General features: G+C 46.9%; 2 protein-coding genes across 3 annotated transcripts; both read left to right on the top strand.

The window, feature by feature from the left end:
- The first annotated feature begins 145 nt into the window (after positions 1–145).
- Positions 146–7066, top strand: LOC102562375 (centrin-2). The gene is made up of 5 exons (XM_006258428.4): positions 146–251; positions 1542–1700; positions 4344–4472; positions 5502–5639; positions 6170–7066. Exons 1-5 carry the CDS (start codon positions 249–251, stop codon positions 6257–6259), a joined length of 519 nt encoding a protein of 172 aa, XP_006258490.1. The 5' UTR covers positions 146–248; the 3' UTR covers positions 6260–7066.
- A 3787-nt stretch (positions 7067–10853) lies between these two features.
- LOC102562612 (centrin-1-like) lies at positions 10854–24190 on the top strand. Of its 2 annotated transcripts, XM_006258429.3 has the most exons (5): positions 10859–11474; positions 12797–12955; positions 15738–15866; positions 16832–16969; positions 23793–24190. In XM_006258429.3, the coding sequence occupies exons 1-5, from the start codon at positions 11118–11120 to the stop codon at positions 23877–23879; spliced, it is 870 nt and encodes a 289-aa protein (XP_006258491.3). In that variant the 5' UTR covers positions 10859–11117; the 3' UTR covers positions 23880–24190. The 2 variants fall into 2 exon arrangements, with proteins under 2 accessions (XP_059588605.1, XP_006258491.3); XM_059732622.1 differs by lacking the exon at positions 12797–12955 and having other exon boundaries at positions 10854–11474.
- Positions 24191–24973: the final 783 nt, after the last annotated feature.

Below are 24973 nucleotides of genomic sequence, written 5' to 3'. Positions count from 1 at the left end.
TTCCCCGCTCTGCCGGCTTTGGCCAATCGTCTTGGCGGACAGCCGAGCGACTGCCTCTCTTCTCATAGCCCCGCCCGCAGCGCATCTTTACCAATCGTTGGCAGATGCCCGCCTCCCGCGCGCGGGCGTGGACCAACGGGGAGCGCGGTTGCCATGGCATCCGGGGAGAGGCGCTGACCAATGGGCTGGCCCGGCATTGATAGGGGCGCTGTCTGCACCAGAGCCGCCCCAACGGCGTCGCTTGAGGGATGGTGAGTGCGGCCGAGGCGGCGGCGGGACCGGGCGGGGCGGTCGCGGCCCACTCGCTCTGGGCGGCCGCCCTGGAGCGCCGCGGCCCGGGCACGTGCTCGTCTGCGCGCTGCGTCCTGGGGGCGCGGCCCTCCCCCGGGCACGGACCTGCCGGCCGCGAGCCTTCAGAGGGAAGCCTGTCCCGCCGTGCCGAGCAGCGCCCGCCCCCTCGGCGCCCCAGCGCGGATCCTTCCGGGCCTGTTCAGCTCAGCGGTGGCAGACAGCGGTGCTGCTGTCTCGGGCCCTGCCTGTGGAGCAGCTCTGTGCGGCCTCCTGCTTCGAGATTTTTGCCGGGGGCGGGGGGTCGGCGGTGGCGCAGGCCGGCTGGAGAAGCGGCGCAGTCTCCTGCCTTGGGAGCGTTCAGGAGGCGGTGGGACAGGCACTGGGTGGGATGGTGCCTGCCTTGAGCAGGGGGCTGGACTAGACCAGCGCCTCTCAACCTTTTTTGTACCAGGACCCATTTGCAAATGTTGATGGCCAGTCCTGACCCCGTGCCCCTCACTGCTGACCTGCTGCTGCCCAGCCCCAGCCCCCCAGTGCGTGGGGCATGGTGGGGCCTCAAGCAGCCCCTTGCAGGCTGGGACTTTGCTAGCCTGCAAGGGAAAACCCGCAGTTTCCCACGCTTTTCTCCTTTAACAAAGAATCCACTTTTAAAGTTTCTTTGCAACCCTTTCATATATTCTGGCAACCGTTTTGGGTCGTGACCCATGGGTTGAGAACCGCTGGACTAGGTGACCTTGTGAGGTCTCTTCCAGCCCAACTTTCGTATGACCCCTACTATCACTGTAGTAGCTGTGCCAACATGGCCTGTAGGTCATCGTAGGAAGGCAGCAGCTGCTGAAGGAGTTGTGGCATGCAGTGGAAGGCATGAGAATGTTTCCTTGTCCTTCCTGCAACTCCCCCCCCTGCCTTCCACCAGCTCCAGGCCATAGCAGAAGTCTTTCTTCAGTTGGAGCAGTGTTGCAACAGCTGGAACAGGGAAGGGACTCTGCTGCATCTGAGAATTTTGCTCAGTTGTCCCTCTGTGCCTTGCTTCACTTGCTGTGCCGGGTGACCTGTAATTGGAGTGCTGAGGGGATTGTATTGCATTCAAAAGCTTGTCTGACTTTATCCCAGCTACAGAGTTGTTCCAATAAAAGATATCATCCTAAGAAATCCTGGCCTTTTGAGTGGAACTGTGAAAGTGTAAACAAGGCTCTTTTGCCTGCTGTTGGAATCTGATTCTTCTCCTGTGCTCTCGTGTGTGTTCCAAGGCTTCCAGCTTCAAGAAATCTGCATTAGGGGGAGCAGCCCAGAGAAAGAAGACGGGTCCCAAGCTCGAACTTACTGAAGACCAAAAGCAGGAGATCCGAGAAGCATTTGATCTGTTTGATACCGATGGCACTGGGAACATAGATGTGAAAGAGCTAAAGGCAAGACTTCTTAGCAGAAAAGTGTAAATGAATTGAGTTTTAAATTGCAGATGGAGAGAGAGGTTTAGAGGCTGGGGAAGGGTGATTTTCATCCTTTTCCAGTATGGTTCTGTGGTGATGAAAAGGTTTTAAAGACTTATGTTGCGACTGTCCCTTTCTCCCATTGGAGATCTAGGTTAACAAAAACTCAAAAGGTAGTAATAGGGTCTCATCAACTCTATATGTTGGTAAAAGGTTAAAAGGTTTTTATCCATTATGAAACCTGCATTTTTCTTACTAATGATCGCACCATTATGGAAGTCATGCTAAGTCCTGTTAAAAATATCAGTTTAATTCATTTTTGTGGCCTAGTTATTTTGCAGAATAGATATTAAGTACTTCTTGGTGCCTTCTTAGACTGAAGATAATGACTCCCATTATGTACCGCAGTAGCACACTCCTAAGGAGACTTTACAATCACTGACTTCTACACCTATAGAAATAACTCTCATTTATGTGGAATCCAGCAGTATTGGGAGCAACTTCTACAACAGTGATTCTCAACCAAGGTGCTGTGGCACTGTAGGGTGCGTTGAGATCCTTTCAAGGATGCTGTGGGGTGCCACACAATGCTAGAACAGGTGTGCAAACATGATTCACAAGATAAACCCAGAAACTTTGAATAGGAATACATAGTGTTATGAACATTCTGACCTGTTGTGGTCCTGAGTTGTTTGCAACAGAAGAATTGCTCTATTATTTTTCTGTAGTAAAAAATGAGTAAAACCTAAGAGCTGGCATTTTACAAGGGGTGTCTTGAGTCTATTGACTAGTGCTTCAGGTGCCTCTAATCTAAAAAAATTTGAGAACCACTGGTCTACAGAGTGAGACAAGGGAAAAAGCAGATGCTTGTCTAACAGAGGAAATTTCCAGATGGCCTGGAATCTTTGCTGAACATGTTTTGTCACAGGCCTTATGCCTAATATCCTCAGGGCTTAAGCTGCTCTCCTGATCGAATTGAAGGGACTAGTAGATTGGAGTCCAGTACAGTATGTGGTATATAGTAAGATTTTTTTTTTCCCCTTGGGGTTATATTTCTTGAGTTTTCTGTGCCTCCCAGTAATTTCTTTTGCCTCCAGGAAATCTGAATTTGGCTCTCCTTTTAGTAGACGTGTGGTTCTTTATTAAGGCAGTGTTCAGATGGTAATTGTGCCAAAGACAATGGAAAAGTGCTCTGTATTTTCCCTTTTATATTTGGTTTTCATAGTGATAAGATGGTTGTGCCCATCTGTTCTATTTTTTTGTCAAACCTTACACTTTTTCCTCTTGAATGTCTATCCTACTCCTAACGCAGAATGTAAAAAACCCAGCATGCCTTATCTCCCAAAATGACCTCAGGTTGTATTCAGATGCTTAAAAATGATATTTTTAAATCTTCATAAGCTTGGATACTGCTATATAACATACTTAAAAGAAAAGAATAGTTAATATCTATGCCTTATGTATAGAACCACTTCCAGAGATTGGATAGCTATCTTTAAACCTAATTCTAATATTATAAAAATCTGTCTGTCTGTAACACTTTATTCGCGCTCTGATTGGCTGACAGTCCCCTGAATGGGGGGTGGGGAGGCAGCTCGCAGCAGCAGCAGGGGAGCAGGGGAACAGCGGGTCTGGCCTGATGCTGCAGCAGCAGCAGCCGGGGGAGGGAAGGAGTGGACCTCTCCCTACATTGGGCCTGGGCTCACTCCTCCCCCATGTCTGCCTGGCCCGGGGGGAGATGGGAGGGAAACGAGCCCAAGCCAGGGGAAAAGCTGGCCTACTGTGGCACTGGGGAGGGGATAGCGGGCCCAGCCCGGCCCAACACGGCAGCTGTGGTGGGAACACGGTCCCACTCCTCCCCCACCCCCACTCCCCTGCGTCAGCCCTGAACCTGCTCCTCCTGTTCCCCCACTGCTGCCGGGTCGGCCTGGGCCTTCTGCTACCCCTTGGCGCCCTGCTGTGGCAGCCCAGCATCTCCCCACCCCCGGGCCTGGTCCGCCCCTGCATTGGGCCGGGCCTGCTCCTCCCTTCCCCTCACTGCTGTGGCGGGGAGTGGGCCTAGACCCCAAGCAGCAGAAGGCAAGGGGGAGTGGGCCCTGATTGGGGGTGGGGCCCAGGGCTCTGTCTCTGCCCACTCCCTCCATCCCCCCACCCCCCCTGTCATTCTTGACAGACAATTGGCTAGTGCCTTAAATAAAAAGCTAAAGAACTAAGGTGAAGTACCTCATGGCCCAGAGGAGCAATTCCATATGTAGCACGGATCACTAGTTTGTTGGATTTCTTTATTATGGGAGAAGAGAGTCCTTAGAATCAACATCTCTGAGTATTCACACTGGTACCTTGCCACTGGACCAGGGTGGTGGAAAGTATTCTCTAGAGCATGTCCACAGCATGCCTGTACTATCCAAATGGGTGGCTGTTGGGCACTGTTTTTTCAGTGTCATGTTGTGTTTATCAGTGTGTTCAGAAAAATGTTGCTTCATCACTTGCTCTTCAATCTTGCTTTTTGCACTGAGACATGAAATACCTGATTTAGCTACCATGTGGCATACAGTTAACATTATTTTCCATGCTTCTGTCTACATTGCCCACCACATGCTGATCTATTTTAACTGTTTGCAGGTGGCCATGAGAGCACTAGGGTTTGAACCCAAGAAAGAAGAGATCAAGAAAATGATATCAGACATTGATAAGGAAGGAACAGGAAAAATCAGCTTCAATGACTTTCTGGCAGTGATGACTCAAAAAATGGTAAGTAAATCACTCAGTTGTAGTGGAGTCAATTTTGAAAGTTGCTAGATGTCTTTCATCCCCTACTGACTTCAGTGGGAAATTTAAAGGACTTGAAATTTCCTTGCTTAATCTTGGCAACCAGGTATGCAAAAGTTATGATTGCAAAACTGGAACCATCCTACCAGAACTTCTGAAGGAAGATTTAAAGAATGAAGAACCTTTTCACTAATTACCAAGATCTGACTTTTTGATAGGATATTTTTAGAGCAGTGGTCAGCAACCTTGTAAACCTGTGGGCTGAATTGACCTGTTCAGCTCAGAGGTGGGTGGTGGGGTAGGTACTAGAATACAGCTTCCACTGCCCCTTCTTTCTGTCCTGCACAGAGAAAGCACCCACCCCATTTTTCCCTTTGCCTTCTTAAGGAGAGTGATTGCTGTCAAAGCCCCACCACCACCCAGTGCCACTGAAGCCCCATGTCTGAAGGCCAGATCAAAAGGCTCTATGGTTGGGATCTGCCAATAGGCCGTAAGTTGTCAACCCCAGTTTTAGTGAGAGAGGAGTGAAAAAGAAAGTAATGTTATTAGGACTACATAAGTGAAAGGAAAAATAATTTTGATTACTGAAAAGTGATAAGTTGTGATAAAGTGTGTGGATGAGTGTTACAATTGTTGTAATGGAGTTGAGGACTTTCCAGTTTTTAAGATATTAACAACTGTAGTCTACATTTGAAAAACATTGTAGCTTAATACTGAAAAACTGGTTACTCATCCAAAGATCTGTTTCCAGATGTGAAAAGAACAAACAAGTGATAGTTTAGAGCACACTGCTGCATGTGCAGCAATAAGACTGTGTATATGTTTTCACTTAGTATGGTGTATTTCCCGATCACTGGGTTTCTTTAAAATGTAATGTTGTTATAAACACAGGAAACTCAGTGCATTTGCTTTCATGAACATTTTTTATTCTTAAGTTACTGATAAGAATTTTTGGTTGCAACTACCCATTAACAACATTTTTCTGGGAATTTTCATGTTTAATTTTTTAAGGCTGAAAAAGATTCTAAAGAGGAGATTCTGAAAGCCTTCAAACTGTTTGATGATGATGAGACTGGCAAAATCTCTTTCAAGAATCTTAAGCGTGTAGCCAAAGAGCTCGGGGAAAATCTCACGGATGAGGAACTGCAGGTTTGTACTTTTATGTGAGTTTGTCTATGTATATTATGTACATAGGCATTGATTGTATTATTCAGTTTATTTTTAAATTACATAAAACTGCTACAAAGTCTGTAGTGCCAGAGTGTACAGACTCCAAGTGCTTTGCAGTAAAATCTTGGTCCATGAACATGTTCTGTTTTAAAGGGATGAGGCTACAGTACCCAATAGATCTTTTGCCATTCGTCCCTTCATAAATCCTGGCCCTTCCTGTGTTGGGCAGCTTACCTAAACCCAAAGATCAAGCCCATAATGTACAAATACACAAATTATACTTGGAACGTTAGAGAGTGCTGAACTTTACTTAAATTATTTATTTCCCTCCGCCCTTAGTTTTTCCATTCCCGCCAGTTTCCTCTACTCTCCTGTGGTAACTTTGTCAGAGTTGTCAGTTTGAAGCTTGTTGTAATGAAAGCCTGAATCTTTTCCATTCCATTTCCTTCTCAATAGTATACATTAATGAGCTTATCTAATCTAGTCACTGAATTTTTACCCTCCTGCAGGAAATGATCGATGAAGCAGATAGAGATGGAGATGGGGAAGTGAATGAGCAGGAATTTCTGCGGATCATGAAGAAGACCAGCCTTTACTGATATATTTCTTTTTTGCTTTTTACACTTATTTGCAAATACATATGGTATGTGCCTCTTTTCTGCCTCTGTCACTTCTTCAGGGACAAGCAAAATGTCAGGTCATTTGAGTGGCTGATCTTTAAGTTTACTTTGTGAATTGTTTCCAGCTACTACAATGAAACTGGAACCCTGAAACCATTTTCATTGAGGACAAACATTGCTTATTTGTTCTTTTTGGTTTTCCCATGCAGTTAGGCTTCAAGTGTAAAATTCATATTTGCAGTGGTGAAATCTAGAGCCTCATCTGATTTTAAAACAGCACCTAAAGAATATTGTATTTGCTCATGGCATTCTAAACAGAAGAGAGGGCTTTAATGCCAGAAAGTGCCAATCCATACTTTCCTGTACATTAGGGGATTTTTGGATCCAAGGTTTTTGTTTGGGTCCAGTTAAAGCAAATTCTGCATCTGGCAGACTTGCAGGGATCAGCTTTTTTACTCTGTCCAAACAACACTCTGTGTGTGTGTGTGTGTGTGTGTGTGTGTGTGTGATAACAACTGATTCTTCCCCCATTTTTATTACACTGTTGAAAAAATGTAAGTGAATAGATTGCTACAAGTCAGCCTATTGCTGTCTATGGAAGTTTATCTTTGAGTAATCTGCCCTTAGTATGAGCAGGTAAAAGAGAATTTACAGCTGTTAATAATGACCAAAGCATTGTTTTTTTCTTGGGACCACTAAGTGGGTGCAGAACGTAAGATTTTTATTTAAAACTTTGTTTTTAGCCATTATGGTTGTGGAAATAAATGTACAAGAATACAAACATTACCAGAGTTGACTTCTTAAATATGTAAACAACATTAATTATTCCAAATATTTTTGAAAGTGTCTTGACATTTAGACTTAACAATAGATGGGTTCACAGGTATTACCTGTTTCCCATCAGACACAGAATCTACAGAAATGTGCTTATCCATTTTGGGTAGAGGTGCAATATAAAATCACAGGCATGGAAGGGACCTCTAGGATCATCTGGTCTGCTTCCCTTCAGAAATGTAGGAATGCAATTCCTCTATCAAATGACCAGTCAGATGGTACATAAATGGAAATAGGACCCTGTATCTACTGCCCACTCCATGTGTGAAGTTCTAAATCTCAAAAATCCTTCAACTCTTTCCACCAGAAGAGAGGGGAGATTCATTTCTTTCCTTCTAAAATTCCAGCGGCTACCTGACTGTCCACGTTCTCTCTGTCCCTATGCTTTCCTCAAGTCAACACTGTAGAACCCAGTCAAATTATTAGATTTGGTTCCCTAAACCCTGTGGAAATGAAGGTTTGCAAACTAACTCTGGAGATGTACAACTGCAGGATTGCTGCCCTGCTTCTGATTGCTGGATCTTTTACTTTAAAGTATTGGTTATCAGTGCCGCTGGTGGGCTGATGTGCCACAGCTGTGTGAAGTGGCCCTTCCTTTGCTTGTGAACCCACTGTTAGGAACCATCTGGATGAGAACGATTAAAGTTCTATTGAACATGCCACTGCCACACTGATTTTTATACCTTTACATTCTACCAACATGGGGGAGTGGAAAACTTAATTTAATATAAAAATAAAATTACACAAGGAATACTGCACCTGGCATATATTTTGAGGGTTTTTTTGGGTTTTTTTTTTTTTTTAATCAGCTTGTCTCTGCCTTGGATTGGAACATATCATAATTAGAGTCTAGACAGTTAATAAGAATATGATGTATTATAGTGTCTGGTGCCCTCCTGTGGCAAGAGATCCTAATTACAGGGGAGAGTTTAAAATGTTAAGGGATTTCTTAGGTCCCTGCTACATGTTCAAATTAAAGCTGGATAGAAACCAGCTGTAGAGTTGTTGCACACTTTTGAGCACTAACTTTAGAGCTGGCTGGGTTTTTTATAGCTGGATAGTCATTTTTACAGTGTAATAATTACTTTGTATGTATGGCTTATCTAAATTTATTGTGCAGTTAACCAGTAGACATAATACATGCAACATGTAGCAGGGGCCTTAGAGTGATCTCTTTTACTGGACAAACTATGTTGCATTAAAAAAAAAAAGACACACTTTTGAATGCAAGGCACTCTTTAGACCTAAGGTAGAATGCATTTGAAAGCTTGTTATCTCACCTACACCTATCTCACCTAGTTGGTCTAATAAAGAATATTACCCTAAGAAGTTCTTGCCTCTTGCATAATTTCTGGAAGATCACAGCTACATCACTCTTGTAACTGAAAATGGGTTTTACATATGAGAAGTACTGATAAGTGATGGGAAAAGATGTATGCAAGCAAAGAAGTGAGAGACAAAATGCATTTATGAGATCATTCAGTCCCATCTTGTCTCCATTTCTAAGCACCTGGAGGAGAAGGTGATTAGGAACAGTTGGAATGGATTCAGCAAGGGCAAGTCAGGCCTGACCAACCTCATTGCCTTCTTTGATGAAATGACTGGTTTTGTGTATGTGGGAAGAGCAGTGAACATTATGGCTGTTTGAAGCTTCAACGGCTGTTTCAGGTTGATGCTGTTTTGACTCGTTTCGAGCTCAAAACAGCAAAATTGAAACAAAGGGCTTTGAAACGGTCTGGAAATGAGATGAGGCCAGCCAAAAACTTTCCAGTTTTGAAGCAGCAGCCAGATGGTGGGAGTCAGGGGAGAGCCAGGGCTGCACTCTGAGCAGTTCCACAGCCCCATGTGGCACAGCCTGGGGGAAGGCACAGCCCTAGCTCTCCCCACCTGCCTGTGCTCTGATCAGCTCCATGGAGCTCAGCCCAGTGGCAGGGGGCAGGCAGAGCCAGCGCTGCACTCTGCCTTCTGCCACTGGGCTTGGTTCCATGGGACTGTGGGCTGCTGAGCCCAGTGGAGGGAGGTCCACCCGGCTGCAAGCTGCTAGGTGCTGAACCTGGTGGCAGAGCGCAGCCTCCCTCCACCAGGCTCAGCTCCTAGCGCCAGTCCTAGGTGGCAGCGGCAGCCTCCTACCCACACCCCCAGGAGGGCTGCGGGGCTCTGCTGGACTCTCCCGGTGGTGCAGGACCCTGATCTAACTGCAATCACAGGAGGCTGCTCCTCCTCCAGTTTCATGCTTCCCAGTTACAGCCTATGGTGTAAAATGTCGAAACAGCAAAACTGTTTTGACAAAAAGAAAAAGTGCTTTTGAAATGAAACAAGACACTTCCAGGGAAACAGAAGTGGAACGGTGCTGTTTCGCACAGCCCTAGTGGACATGATATACCTTGACTTTAGCAAGGCTTTTGATAAGGTCTCCCACAATATTCTTGCAAATGTAGGTGCCAATTCCATAGGTGCTCCAGCTCTAAAGCACCCACTGAAAAAAATTAGCGGGTGCTCAGCACCCATACAACCAGGCTTGCAGATGTTAAGAAAATAAACAAACAAGAAACCCTCCCACACACTTTACAGCAGAAGCAATGCATTACTTCAACCTGGTTCTACAGCACCTGTAAAGCTTGGGTGCTTCAGCAGGGGTTTTTGGCACTTTCAGCTAAAGCTCATTAAATCAGCTGTTAGATAAAAGTGCCCAATCTTTACAGATGCTGGAGTGTAGGAATGCTATTCCTCACGATACGAGCCAACAGTGCACAAAGAAGGTTAACAGCATATTGGGCTGCATTAATAGGAGTTCTGCCAGCAGATGGAGGAAAGTGATTCTCTCTCTGAAGCTGGAGTACTACGCCCAGTTTTGGGCCCCCACTGTAGAAAGGATGTGGACAAGTTGGAGTCCAGCAGAGAGCAATGAAAATGGTTCCAAAGCTGGGGCACATGACTTCTGAGGAGAGGCTGAGGCAACAGGGTTTATTTAGTCTGCAGAAGAGAAGACTAAGGGGAGATTTAACAGCAGCCTTCAACTACCTGAAGGGTGGTTCCAAAGAGGATGGAGTGAGACTGTTCTCAGTGGTGGCAGATGACAGAACAAGAAGCAATGGTCTCACGTTATAGCAAGGGAAGTTTAAGCTAGATACTAGGAAAAACTTTCACTAGGAGGGTAGTAAAGCATTGGACCAGGTTACCCAGAGAGGCAGTGGAATCTCCATTCTTGGAGGGTTTTTAAGACCCAGGTAGACAAAGCCATGGCTGGGATGATGTAGTCGGGGGATGGTCCTGCTTTGAGCACGGGTTGGACTAGATGGCCTCCTGAGGTCCCTTCCAACCCTTTCTATGATTCTACAGTAGGATTCATTTGCAGGCATTCTCTGGCATTTTACCCATTCCAGTATATTCTATTTATTATATTCCTATTGCACCCACCCCAGAAAAGGCTCTGGGCGGTTTAGAATAAAATCCAGATTACAACAAGTAGGCAAAAGACTAAAATAGAATTATATCCAATAAGCAACAAACTCCCCAAACAATGCCTCGAAATGTAACCCCTCCTGTTAAAATCCTGCTCAAAGAAAGAGGTCTCACAAGGTTTGTCCAGGCGCAGGCCCTGATGGGCCCCAAGAGAAGCAGAGTTGAGAAGCGAGTCCTGAGAACCGCCGTGGTTCTGCCAGGCACGTGGTTCTTACAGGAGCTTCATCTCCGCTGTCCTTAAGGCCCGTGATGGGAGAGAGAAAACGCACGTGTCGGGCAATCGGTCGGGCTCCCGGACGCAGCACGTGCTCTGGGACACAACTTCACCGCAGGGAGAGAAGCCGGCGCAGGAAGCCTGTCGCAACGTGCCGGCGGCCACCTGCAATGCAGCGCTGAAGTTCAAGGCTCCGGACAAAGCCAGTCGCCGCGCCGGGCAGAGGCTGCTCCGAGACGCTACAAGCCTGGAGGTGCTCGGCCGCCGCTCTCCCGGCTGCGGTGTCACTCGCGGCTTGTGCGGACAGGACCGCGGCCCGGAGGAGGGATGCGGCTCCCACCCCTGCAGGCCCGCTGGGAAGGGCGAGCCGAAGGCGCCGCTCACACGCCCCGGCCAGCCGCAGCTGCAGCCGCAAGCGCGCGGGTGTCCCAGCCCGCTCCCACCGACCCGTTGGAACGCCCCGTTCTTCCCGCGTCAGCGCCTCAGCCAATCAACGCCGCTCTGCACCCCGCCCTCTCCGCTGTTTGGCCAATCGCCATCCAGCGAGTCCCCCCCCCCACCTTAGCCAATGGGGAGCTTGGTTGCCACGGCAACGGCTCGAAGCACTTACCCAATGGGGTGAGCAGAAATTGTTGCCGGTTTCCCAGTCAGGATCCTGCAGCCCGTGGCCGCTGCGCCGCGATGGTGAGAGCGGAGCTGGGCGGGGCCGGGCCGGGCCGCCACCGCCGCCGCCGCGCTCGGGACCGGGAGCCTGAGGACAGGGCTCGGCGCCATGCAGCCGCCTGGGCCGAGGGGCCCCGGTCCCGCTTCCCCTGCGCCCTGCGCACGGCAGCGCCGGGGCCGGGGCTGGCACTCGTGGGCGGCTCCCGCAGGGCAGGGCTCCGCCGCCCCCTCGCGCTGCGCCCGCCGGTGGGCGGCCGCTCTAGGCTACACCTCGGTGCAAGCGCCCCCCGCGCCTGCCGGCCGGGTCCGGCCCCCGTCCCCCGTCCCCGCCCCGGGGCCCTGCACTGCCCCTTGGGCTGCCCGCATCGCGCGGCCCAGGAAAGCAGGCAGGGAAGGGGTGACCGACCCGCCTGCCGCTCTTCTCGGCTGAGCCCACCAGAGAGCCGGGCAGCTGCAGCCGGGCGGGCAGGTCAATCCTTCCCTGCCTGCGCCTTGACACAGACGGGCTGGGCAGCCACAGCAAGCAGGGGGCAGGGCCGGATCCGGGGTGCCGGGGCGGGGGAGGTGGGTGCAGTCCAGGCTGGGGGGAGGAGGTGCAGGTGGGGTGGCTGCCCGTTAATGTGAGTTGGGTAACACATCTCAGAGAGAATCCTGTCCTGGAGGGATGTCACTTTGAGCCACCTAACAAGTGCTCTAAACCAGTTTCAGGTGTTCATATGCAGACAATCCAGGGGTTAAGGGCTCCAGAAGCTGCCCCAAATTACCATGTAACAAGGCCCTAATTCCAGTGGGTGCCCCCTAGGTTTCGTATCTGGGATTTGGTGAACAGCAGTTCCCTGTTCACTTGGCCCACACCCTTCATGATTGCACATAGACCTGTCATATCCCCCTTCAGCCTTCTCCTTTCCATACGGAAGAGTCCGAGCTTTAGTCTCTCCTGGCCTATATGGCAGCTGCTCCAGGCGTCTGATCATTTTGGGTTCCCATCTCTGTACTTTTGTAATTCAATGACATCCTTTTTGAGATGTAGGGAGCAGAACAGCACACAGCATTTGTGATCTGATACTGCCCACACTATTCAAGATTAAAAAAATTGAGAACAGAGGGCTCTTCAATCCAACTGACAAAGGCAGAACAAGAAGTCTGTGTCTTAGTGCATTGCCTCTGCTGCAGCCCTGGTTAACCATAGGTTTGAGGAAGAATGTTGCATTTGAAAGCTTGTCTAATGCTTTTGAATGTAATGCTGTTGGTCCATAAGAGATATCACTCTAAGAAATTCTTTCACATTTTAAACCCTCTCTCCACACAAATCGTTGCAGTTATTCTTTCACTAATGTTTTAAGGCTTCCAGCTTCAAGAAACCATCAGCAGGGACAATTTACCAAAGGAAGAAGGCAGCCCCCAAGCTGATACTTACTGAAGAACAGAAACAACAGTTCCGAGAAGCCTTTGATTTGCTGGATACCGATGGCACTGGCACGATCGATGTTAAAGACTTGAAGGCAAGGTCTTTACCAAGAAATCACAAGTAAACTGGTCATCAGGGAAGGGCCTAGATCATCAGAGAGCATGATATGTCTGTACCATAGTGTTTAAGGCTAAATAACTGTTTCAAGCCACTCTGAAGTTCAGGGTTTCTCTCAGTTCCATTCTCCTTGCACTTAGGCCTGCTCACCTGCTCACTAAGTCTCCTTATGGTTGCCTCTCCTGTTCCCACATGGCTCTTGAAGGCAGTAGCATACCAAGGGGTAGGCAAGCTGGGTACAAGCCTGAGGCACTCATTTATATGGGCACCAGAAGGGTAGCTCTCCAGGGAATCTCCGGTGCTGTAGCAGCAGCCCCAACCAGGGTGGGCCAGATTACTCTGCAGCAGAAGCAGCTTTGAGTCCCTGGGGCAGGTAAGAGTAACTACCTCATTTCCATGCTGTCTGGCACTTGGCACTGCTTGATGGCATAACGGATCAAGCTTAGTCAGAAACATGGATCTGGGGACTTCGTCAGCTCCTTGGATTTGAGGTAGAATCTATGGACTCTCACAGTGCCATCATGCAAGCAGTCTTATTTCCTGTCCCAGCTAAGGATCTTTTCTGCTGTGCCCTATTTCTTGCATAAAGTTAATATATATCATTGATGCTCAACCTTTTGGCCTCTCAGGTCAAATGAATTTTGAAGGGCCGGTCTGTGGGCCAGATTGGAGTGGAGCCCGTGTCACAGGATCAGGCCTGCTTGCCTGGATCCAGACTGCACTACCCCCACCTGGCCCTGCATGCTGGGATTGGGGCCCCAGGAACCTGCACCACTTCTTCCTAGCCCCCTATGCGGGAATTGGGGCCCCAGACTGTGTGCTGCCTCTTCCCAGCCCCACATGCAGGGATCGGGGTCTTGGGATCCTGTGCTGCCTCTGCTGATCTCCATGTGCCAGGATTGGAGCCCCGGGGCACTCTGCCACCTGGCCCAGCGTGCCGTGTTCAGGTCCCCAGGATCTTGTGCTGCCTCCACCTGGCCCTGCAAGCAGGGATTGAGCTCTGGGACCCTGAGCCAGCTGCTTCCAGTCCCTCTGCCATGTTCAGGGCCCTGGGTCCCCATGCCAGCTCCACCTCAGATTGGGCTCTATGGCCAGTGCCACCTCCACTGCACACTGGGATTAGGCCATGTACTGCCCTGCACATGGGATTTAGTGCACAGGGCCACAAATCCATGAGAAGCCCTGTGGTCTGGATGGCAAGGCACTGGAGCTGAATCAGGACCACAGGTCAGTGGTTGAACACCCCGTATCTATATAGTAGGAATTTAATTAAGAGGTTCTGAGAAGTCAGGTGCAGCTGTATTTTCTCTGCCTATGTATATAGCCCATACTGATGAAAAAAAAAAGCTATCATAGCTTTTATGATTCTCAGGCTATTCCTTAGCCTAGTTCATAGATTCCTGAATTATAAGACCAGGAAGGACAATTGTGAACCTTGAGTTTGACTTCCTGCCTAACACAAGCCGTAAGACTTCTTTTAATTAATTCCTGTTTGGCTGACACTAGTGGGCATGTCTACACATTCATTAATGCACTTTGGGTAACGAGCATTAAGCCTAGTACCTCTGGGTGCCTATATGTGAGCTCAGAGGCTGCTCTGATGTGCTGGAATTCCAGTGCATCAGAGCAGACTTGATTACTCAAGTCTGCTGGAGTGTGGCAATTGCTACGCTCCAGCAGCCTTCTGCATCTCATGTATCAGCATCCTTGCACTTAAAAATGGTGGTGGGGGTGCTTGAACTAACGCTCAACAAATGAGTTTTCATTTAAACATCCCCACCACCATTTTTAAGCATGGGGCTGCTGATACAGGAGACATGGCAGCACTTTAATTAGAGAGGCTCTTGGAGCCCCTCTAATTAAAGTGCCACCCACCCCCCTCTCCATCTAGAGCTCATGTAAAAGTTCCCTTCATTCTGAAGTACTAGAGAAAGGTGCATTCGTCTATTTTAATGGACATTAGCTAAAGAGCATTTTTGTGACCCTTTAATGATCATTAAAATAGGCTAATCCACATTAAAGCACATGTGTAGATGTGCCCAGTGTATCCTTTAGGAAAATACCTTACCTTGATTTAGCATTTCCAGTGGTAGCAAATCCATCAAAACCCTTGCTAAATGTTTCAGTGATTAATTACTCTCATTGTTAAAAAAATTGCACCTTATTTCAAATTTGAATTTGTCTAGCTTGAATTTGCAGACATCAGATTGTGTTCTATCTTTGTCAGATTTAAGAGCCCCCCTGTTATCAGATTTGTTCCCAATATAGTGACTTATAGACTGTAATCAAGTTGTCCCTTCACCTCCTTTTGATAAGCAGGGCAGATTGAGCTCCTTGAATCTTCCCCTTTGCAACATGGTTTCTGATCCTTTATTAACACTTATGATCAGGTGTGCAGAGACCAGGACGTGTACTTTCTGGTGATCATTTACTTCATAAGCAATGTAATGAAAAGAGGAAAACAAGGTACCTCCAGCACAGTAAAGCATTGCTCTATCAGTTTACTGGCTCTTTGACATGCTGTTTGTCTGCTATTATCATCATTGTCATCATTAGCAGCAGCAGCTATAATATAAATAATAATGATAATAAGAACAACAAAAAACAACAAAGACAACAACAATAACAGCAACAACAATAATACCATGTCACTGCAAGGCTCCAGATATGCCTTAGGGTATAACTGTCCCTTTCACCTCCCTTTGCTTTTATTCATATTGCCCACTGAGATGCCACCCTATTTTTATCCATCATTGCAGGTGTCCATAAGAGCTCTGGGCTATGAACCCAAGAAAGATGAGATGAAGAAAATCATATCAGAAGTTGATAAAGAAGGGTCTGGGAAGATCAACTTTGATTTATTTTTGCATGCAATGACTCAGAAAATGGTATGTAAATCAGGTTAATCAGCAGGGGTCTAATCACCCTTTAAAAACTCTCATTTCCTTGTGTCTTTAGTGGCAGTTAATGGCACTTAGAATCCAACAGGAAAGAGTTCAGCAGTTTCCTTTCAAAATACTATCCAGAATGAAATACTAAAAGAGAGAGAGACAGAGAGACAGAGAGAGAATGAGAGGGAAGGAAATGGAGGGAAGCTCATTTGACAGTTGACATGTCTCTTCCTTTTTACAAAGTTTTTATTATTGTACAGTAAGTTGTCTAACTATTTAGGCAGTAATTAACTTATATAGTCTTATAGTGAATAAACAAGAGAAAAATAATATCCAAAGGAAAACTGTTTTGGAAGAGCCATTAAAACCATCAGTACCATCTTTGGCTCTGCCTTAACTCTTAGAGTAGGGATCAGTACTTACGATGCCCAGAAACACTGGATCTGGTTTGAAGAGCCAGGGCGCTTTGAAAGCAGGGAGCTCTGGTGGCATTCCTGGGGCAGGGGTTTTTGATCACATCCCCACTGGAGCTGGGTAGCAAGTTGCTACTCTGGGCCTGGGCTGAAAGGAGCTGTACCCATGCTGTAGCCAAGGAGATGTGGCAGCAGCAGCTGGGCCAGAACACTGGCTCACTTGGAACCCAAGCTGGGTTGCTCTGGCCTGTGACTTTGAATACTTGCTAGGCACTGCCCTACTGGTTAAGGTTCAATTCTTACCTGAAGCATTGCCAAGATACCAGCTCTGGTTTTCCTACAGTGTGCAGGCAACCTTGTTCGTGTTTAATTAAAACATTAAAAAATGTGAGAAATGTAAAATTGTGACAACAAATAAACTCTACAGTGGCAAACTTATCTCTCATCTCTGATTCCTAAAACTAGTAGTCAAATGTGTGCCAGAGAGAATTGCAGGAGGCGGCTCCCCGTCACGGTTTTATAACCTTGTTCCATGTTTTTTTTTTAAAGTCGGAGCCAGATTCCAAAGAAGACATTTTGAAAGCCTTCAAGCTGTATGATCAGAATGGAACTGGCAAAATCTCATTCGAAAACCTCAAATGTGTGGCTAATGAGATTGGGGAAAATCTTACAGATGAAGAACTGCAGGTTGGTAATGCATAGCACTTTACTTGGGAGGGAGTCATTGTTTCAAGGGAATTTAATTTAGGTAGTAGGTAAGCAGTACAGTTTTCTGAATCCAACTGACTTGACTAGTGGCTTTTCCTTGTTTCTGTTATGGTTTACAAATTAGGAGAGTGAATTTTTACCTTCATCAGAAGCATCAGGTAACAGTCAAAGGGTGGATACTGGACTTGACAGAAAGGGTCTGCTATGACATGTTCTGTGTTACTGCAGGAGGACAAGAGTCTGTCCCCTAAGAAATGCAGTAGCGCCAGCACATGCTCTTTTTGTGACGCTAATGCACAGTAGACTAATTCTACTGCACATTAGCATGGTTTTTGCCTGCCATGCTAATGTGCAGTAGAATTAGTTCACTGTGCATTTATCGTCTTGTGTAGACAGACCCATGATGATGTTTTACAGCATGGTAGATTAGTCTACTGCACAGTAAAGCATCTCATGTAGACATATACTGTATGTACCAGCAGATGTAATGTATGTACTGATGAATCCTTGTGTATGTTTAACTATATGCTTCCAAAGCATGATCAAAAAACAATGATCCAAACATCAACATAGGAATCAAAAAAAAGGCCAGTAGCTGCTAGCTAGATTTTTCCTCATGTACTTTGTTATTAGGCAGAGATTTCTGGTAATGGTTTATTAATAAGACATCCTATGGCCATAAAATACGCTGCTGGGTTCTGATTGTGTCTAGGTGTATCTGTTTAAATTCTTGCAGTTCAATGACTTGTAAAATTTCAGCTGCTTTATATTTAGCATACATTACTGGCTTTTAGTTGAGGTTACCTTTTTCAGAAAGGAGATGTAATTGTTTGAGCAGTGCAACTAGGATCACAAGACCCAAAAGAAGTGGCCATATTCAACCCAAAAACCTGCTCGCAGCAGGGATAAAACCATGATTGGCCATGTTAAATTATGCATTGTTTTATGTTTTCTATTTATAACTCCTCCTCCTCACCACAAGGGACTTACCAGCTGGAGGCAGCAATGTTGAGCGCCGTAAAGTCAAAATCCACGTTGGAACCTTGAAATAGGGTGGAAATTTATAAATGTTGTAAGCGCTGTTCATTGTAACTCAGAAGTCGTAAGTCGAGGACTGCCTGTACCTGTAAATACACATACTAAAATAACTGTGCAGAAGTTACTGCGTAGTAGGGCTAGTGTAGACACTGACCAAGAACAAGTCAGCCACACTAGCAAGGAGCCCAGTCCTGGCTCTGCTCAGCTTCTGGCTCCTCCCAGGAGCTGGGACCTGATTAATGCAGGGACCAGGATCCTCTCTGCCCCATCCCTATCCCAGTGCTGCAGGGCTCCTGGCTCCCCACAGGAGTGGCGAGCCGAGCATGTCTGGGACTGGGGAGCTCTTGCTTTAATGCTTAGCCAGGGGCTGGCTGGGGATTCCCCACCCAGTTGGGGGCTCGCTGCCAGCTGCCCCACTGGCGGGACAGCTCCCAGTCAGCCCTTGGCTGGGCAGGGATTCCCCACCCATCTCGGGGCTTGCTACCAGCTGCCCCACCAGCTGATTGGGGCAGGGGGTTGGGAAACAGTTGCAGGGGTGGGGATAATTTCCCAGCCCCCTGCCTCATTTGGTGGATTGGGGCATGGGGCTGGGAAACAGCTGCCCCGCAGAGCCCAGGCCTGACCCTGGTGTCCCCTGCCTTTCTGAGGTAAGTGGGGAAGCAGCAGGACCTGGAGGAAGTAGAAGCAGGAGAGGGCAACAGGGGAGGCCTCATTTTTCCTGAGAAAGTAGGGTAATTGGCTAGTCACCTCATGTGTCTGTACATGAATGCATGGAGCCTGGGAAACAAGCAGGAAGAATTGGAAATCCTCACGCAATCAAGGAACTGTGATGTGATTGGAATAACGGAGACTTGGTGGGATAGCTCACGTGACTGGAGCACTGTCATGGATGAGTAGTACAAACTATTCAGGAGTGACAGGCAGGGGAGAAGAGGAGGAAGAGTTGTGCTGTATGTAAAAGAGTTGTATGATTGCTCAGAGCTCCAGTATGAAACTGGAGATAGGCCTGTTGAAAGTCTCTGGTTTAAGGTTAGAGGGGAGAGCAACAAGGGTGATATTGTGGTGGGTGTCTGCTATAGACCACCAGACCAGGAGGAAGTAGAGGAGGCTTTCTTCAGACAACTAGTGGAAGTTTCCAGATCACAGGCCCTGGTTCTCATGGGCCTTCAATCACCTTGACCTTCAATCACGTTCAATCACCTTGATACCTGCTGGGAGGGCAATACCATAGTGCACAGGCAATCCAGGAAGTTTTTGGAGAGTATTAGAAACAGCTTCCTGGTGCAAGTGTTGGAGAGACCAACTTAGGAGCCATGCTCTTCTTGACTTACTGCTCACAAACAGGGAAGAATTGGTGGGGGATGTAGAAGTGGATGGCAAATTGGGCAGCAGTGACCACAAGATGATTGAGTTCAGGATCCTGACAAAAGGAAGAAAGGAGAGCAGCAGAGTATGGACCTTGACTTCAGAAAAGCAGACTTTGACTCCCTCAGGGAACTGATGGGCAGGATCCCCTGGGAAGCCAGTCTGAGGGGGAAAGGAGTTCAGGAGAGCTGGCTTTATTTTAGAGAAACCTTACTGAGGGCACAGGAACAAACCATCCCAATGTGCAGGAAGAATAGCAAATATGGCAAGCAATCAGCTTGGTTTAACAGATAATGTTTTGGTGAGCTTAAATACAAAAAGGAATCTTACAAGAAGTGGAAGCTTTGATAAACAACTTGGGAGGAGTATAAGAATATTGCCTGGGCATGCAGGGATAAAGTCAGGAAGGCCAAAGCGCAATTGGAGTTGTAGCTAGCAAGGGATGTGACGGGTAACAAGAAGGGTTTCTACAAGTATGTTAGCAACAAGAGGAAGGTCAGGGAAAGTATGGGTCTCTTACTGAATGGGGGAGGCAATCAAATGAAAGATAATGAGGAAAAGGTTGAAGTACTCCGTGCCTATTTTACCTTGGTCTTCTCCGGCAAGGTCAGCTCCTGGACTACTGCACTGGACAGCACAGTTTGGGGCCAAGGTAAGCAGCTGTCAGTGGTGAAAGAACAGGTTAGGAACTATTTAGAAAAGCTGGATGTGTACAAGTCCATGGGCCTGGGTGCTGAGGGAGTTGGCTGATGTGATTGCAGAGCTGCTGGCCATTATCTTTGAAAACTCCTGGTGATTGAAGGGAGGTCCCAGACAATTGGAAAAGGACAAATATAGTGCCCATCTTTAAGAAAGGGAAGAAGAAAGATCCAGGGAATTACATACCAGTCAGCCTCACCTCAGTCTCCAGAAAAATCATGAAACTAGTCTTTAAAAATCCATTTCTAAGCACTTGGAGGAGAAGGTGATTAGGAACAGTCAGCATGGATTCACCAAGGGCAAGTCAGGCCTGACCAATTTGATTGCCTTCTATGATGAGATAACTGGCTCCATGGATGCAGGAAAAGCAGTGGACATAATATAGCTTGACTTTAGCAGGGCTTTTGATACCAACTCCCTGCAAGCAAGTTGAGGAAGTATGGGTTGGATGAATGGACTGTATGGTGGATAGAAAGCTGATTGAATTGTTGGGCTCAATAGGTAGTAATGAATTGTTTAATGTCTAGTTTCATAGACATTAGGGCTGGAAGGGGCAGGCAGTCAGCAGGGGTCAAATGATCCCAGCAAGATAGGCATCCAAGAGTTTCTTAAAGGAATTCAGAGTAGGTGCCTGAACCACCTCTAGGGGGAGTCTATTCCCTGGGGACTCAGACAGTCCCTGGAGTCAGGCCCTGGGGACTCAGACAGTTAAGAATTTTTTCCTTATGTCCAGCCTAAAATAGTCTTCCAAGAGTTTGTGACCGTTGGACCTACTGCTCCTAAGGAGTGCGCTGGTGAACTGACATTCTCCCAGTTCCTTTTGCATACACCTTATATACCTATAGGCTGCCATCAAGTCACCCCTGAGCCTATGCTTCTCTAGGCTGAAGAGTCCCATGTCTCTCACCCTCTCCTCATAAGGCCTTCTCTCTTGTCCTCTAATCATTTGCATGGCTCTCCTCTGGGCTCTCTCAAACTTCTCCACATCCTTTCTGTATTGCAGAGCCCAGAACTGGACACAGTATTCCAGCTGTAGTCTCACCAAGGCTGAGTACAGTGCGAGAATGACTTCCCAGGTCTTGTTTGAGATGCATCAGAAGATGCAGGCCAGAGTTTTGTTTGCTTTGCCAGCTGCGGCATTGTATTGGTGGCTCATGTTCATCTTGGGGTCAATCATGACTCCAAAGTCTCTTTCAGACGGGGTGCTAGCTAGTGTAGCACTGCTGAGCCTATAAGTGTGCTGTGGGTTCTTTCTCCCAAGGTGGAGCACCTTGCATTTCTTGGCATTGAATGCCATCAGGTTTTGATCTGCCCACATTGTAAGCCTCTCGAGGTCAGCCTGGATCTCCAGCCTATCCTCTAGGGTGGTGCACTCCCCCATAGTTTGATATCATCAGCAAACTTAGCCAGTCTGCTTATAACACCAGAGTCCAGGTCATTTATAAACACATTAAAGAATACAGGTCTGAGAATGGAGCCTTGGGGGATGCACCAAGCCTTGGTTATAGTGTACCAATTTGATTTGGTTCCATCAACTATCACTCTCTGGGTCTGTTCACAGAGCCAGTTCCCCAGCCATTGGACTGTGAAATGGTCTAGGCCTCAATTCCCCAATTTTTCCATGAGGACATCATGGAACATCATGTCAAAGGCTTTCTTGAAGTCCAAGAATATGATATCCACCTCTTCGCATTTGTCCAGGTGATGCATCACCTGATCATAGAAGGAAATCAGGTTGGTCAGAGAAGATCTACCCACCACGAAGCTGTGTTGGTTATCTCTCCGAACATTACCTTCTGTTAGGATGCTGGTAATGGTTTCCTTGATGAAGTTGTAGTTGGCAGATGGTATTAACTGGAGTGCCCCAGGGTTCAGTCCTGGGGCCAATTTTGTTCAATATCTTCATTAACAATCTGGAAGATGGGATGGATTGCACCCTCAGCATGTTCGCAGATGACACCAAGCTGGAGGAAGCAGTAAATAACACTGGAGGGTAGGGCTGGGATTCATAGATTCTAGGGCCGGAAAGGACCTCAGCGAGCCATCTAGTCTGACCCCCTGCCCCTGGCAGGCAAGAAAAGGGTCACCAAACCTGGGATCATGTGATCCCAGCCAGGTGCCAGTCCAGCCTCCTCTTGAAGACTCCCAAGGATGGGGCGAGCACCACCTCCCTTGGAAGCCCATTCCAGATCCTGGCAACCCTGACTGTGAAGACCTTTTTTCTAATGTCCAGTCTAAACCTACTCTCCCGTAGCTTATGGCCATTGTTCCTTGTTGTTCCCGGGGTGCACTGGTAAACAGATTATCGCCTACTGTGTGTTGCTCTCCCCTTATGAATTTGTACGCTGCCACAAGGTCTCCTCTTAGCCTTCTCTTGGAGAGGCTGAAGAGGTTAAGGTCCCTTAGCCTTTCCTCGTAGGGCCTTCCCTGCAGGCCTCCAGTCAGATGAGTGGGTCTTCTTTGGCCCCTCTCCAGGTTGTCCGCATCCCGCTTGAACTGCAGTGTCCAGAACTGGACATAGTACTCCAGAGTGACCTAGACAAATTGGAGTATTGGTCCAAAAGAAATTTCATGAGGTTCAACAAGGACAAGTGCAATATTCTGCACTGGCCACATCTGGAGTACTGTGTCCAGTTTTGGGCCCCCACTATAGAAAGGTTGAGGACAAGTTGGAGAGAGTCCAGCAGAGGGCAACAAAACTGGTATGGGGGCTGGGCCACATGATTTATGAGGCGAGGCTGAGGGTACTGGGTTTGTTTAGTCTGCAGACGAGAAGACCGAGAGGGGACTCAATAGTAGGCTTTAACTACCTGAAGGATTTTTCCAAAGAGGATGCAGCTAGACTGTTCTCAGTGGTGACAGGTGGCAGAACAAGGAGCAATGATCTCAAGTTGCAGCAGGGAAAGTTTAGGTTGGATATTAGGAAAAAATGTTTTCACTAGGAGGGTGGTGAAGTACTGGAACAGGTTACCTAGACAGGTTGTGGAATCTCCTTTCTTGGCAGGTTTTTAAGGCTCGGCTCAACAAAGCTCTGGCTGGAATGATTTAATTTGAGATGGTCCCGCTTTGAACAGGGGGTTGGACTAGATGACCTCCTGAGGTCCCTTCCAACCCTAATTTTCTATGATTCTATGATTCAATGACCTTAGAGCTGCCTCTGACTGCCATATGGTGGGACAGCAAGTAGGAGTATTCCTGCCCTGAGCTGCTCCTTTTGGGAGCAAATTTGCTTCTGTCTGGTGCACATGGAGACATGCTCTCACAGAAAGCTTACTGCATAGTATTTTACCATGCACTAAGTTTTTTGTGCATTAATTGCACATGTAGACACACTCACAATTCCTAAGCTCTTCCTCCGTGTTGTGCTTGTGCCCTCTCCAGTGACTTCAGTAGGATTGCAGTAGTTTGGATTTACTTTATTTAGCTGAAAAATACTAAACAGTAGCATGTTACAGCACGGACAGTGCTAATACGCTACTGTGCAGTATTATTAGGCTACTGTGTAGTAGCATCACCTAAAGACATTCGCTGGCACTTCTGCACAGTGACTCTGGTTACTGTGCATTTATTTAGTACTTGCTAGTACTAGCTCAGTATTAGCGCAGTGCTAAATAAATGCAGTAACACCTGCACAGTATTGTTTCTTGTAGATGTGCTCTATGAGATGTTTGATCAGCCTCTGCCTTTTACTGTCCTGCAGGAAATGATTGATGAAGCAGATATGGATGGAGATGGAGAAGTGAACGAACAGGAGTTTCTGCAGATCATGCGAATGACCAACATGTAGCTAGACATTTCTCTTTTCTTCCCACAAATACTCATAAAATATAGTTGGTAGGAACATCTACAGCATCCATCAAATCTTCTGGGGGAAAAGAAGAGAGTTTGTGTTTTTTAGAAATATATTTGCAATGGGAATGAGTTACTGATTTTAGCTGTTTATTTCCTACTGTTTAATTCAATTTCAGAATTTGAAAATGATCGTGGGTAGTGTTCTGACCACAGGTAAAGAATCAGCTTATTCATTGCTTGTTTTCATGTTCAGAAAATCATTTTCTATATCCCAATAAAACTTGTATATAATTATTTCTAGTTGAATCCTAAATCTCTCTATTGATTTACTCTCTTCAGCCACTGTATAATATTCCACCTAATTTTTTTATTTCACAATTTCATCCTATTAATCCCCTCACAAGACCATAACCTTAAATAAATTAATGCCGTTGGTATATGTAGCATGGAATTTGAAATTTTTCTGGTATGATTTTCCTGGCCTGGCTAGTCGTTAGGAGAATGAAAAAAAAATCATATCCCCCTAACCAATACTGCTGTACTATTATAAATTATAATGCAGTTATACTGGCAAGAATACCCTTTAATGGAATAAACTTTACTGGTATGGGAATTGGTTCAAATTCTACTGGCAAAAGATTGCTGATGTAATCTGTGTTTCCACAGGGAGGAGGGGAAGGGCTGACCATGGCAGTGTACCAATACAGCTGCATTAGCAAAGTCTTTTAAGTATAGACAAGCCTTTAGACTAGGACAATCCACTCAATCCCCTGCATTCCCAGCTCCAGCTTTCCACACTACCAGCAGCCCTGAGAAAGTAGCAGTGATGGAATTCACTCCCATGCCAACAATTCATTAGGGATAGATAAAGACACTTTATTACAGGCCATGTGTTTCAAGCCAGTCAGCAAGGAAAGGAAAAAGCTAGCAGCTTTTAAATCATCATACCTCTGCTTGGTCAGTCAGTGCAGACCACTAGCAGTTCAGGTTCCCCTCTAAGTGGCCACAGTTTTGGTTTTGCTGTTGCAGACCATGACAGATGCTGACACGGGTGCCAAAAGTCAGCCTAAACTCTGGTCCCCCACCCTA

This window comes from Alligator mississippiensis, chromosome 8 (assembly GCF_030867095.1).
Source record: "Alligator mississippiensis isolate rAllMis1 chromosome 8, rAllMis1, whole genome shotgun sequence".
NCBI classification, from domain to species: Eukaryota; Metazoa; Chordata; order Crocodylia; family Alligatoridae; genus Alligator; species Alligator mississippiensis.
Note: the sequence above shows the minus strand (reverse complement) of the source record. Positions and strands in the feature narration are given on the sequence as shown.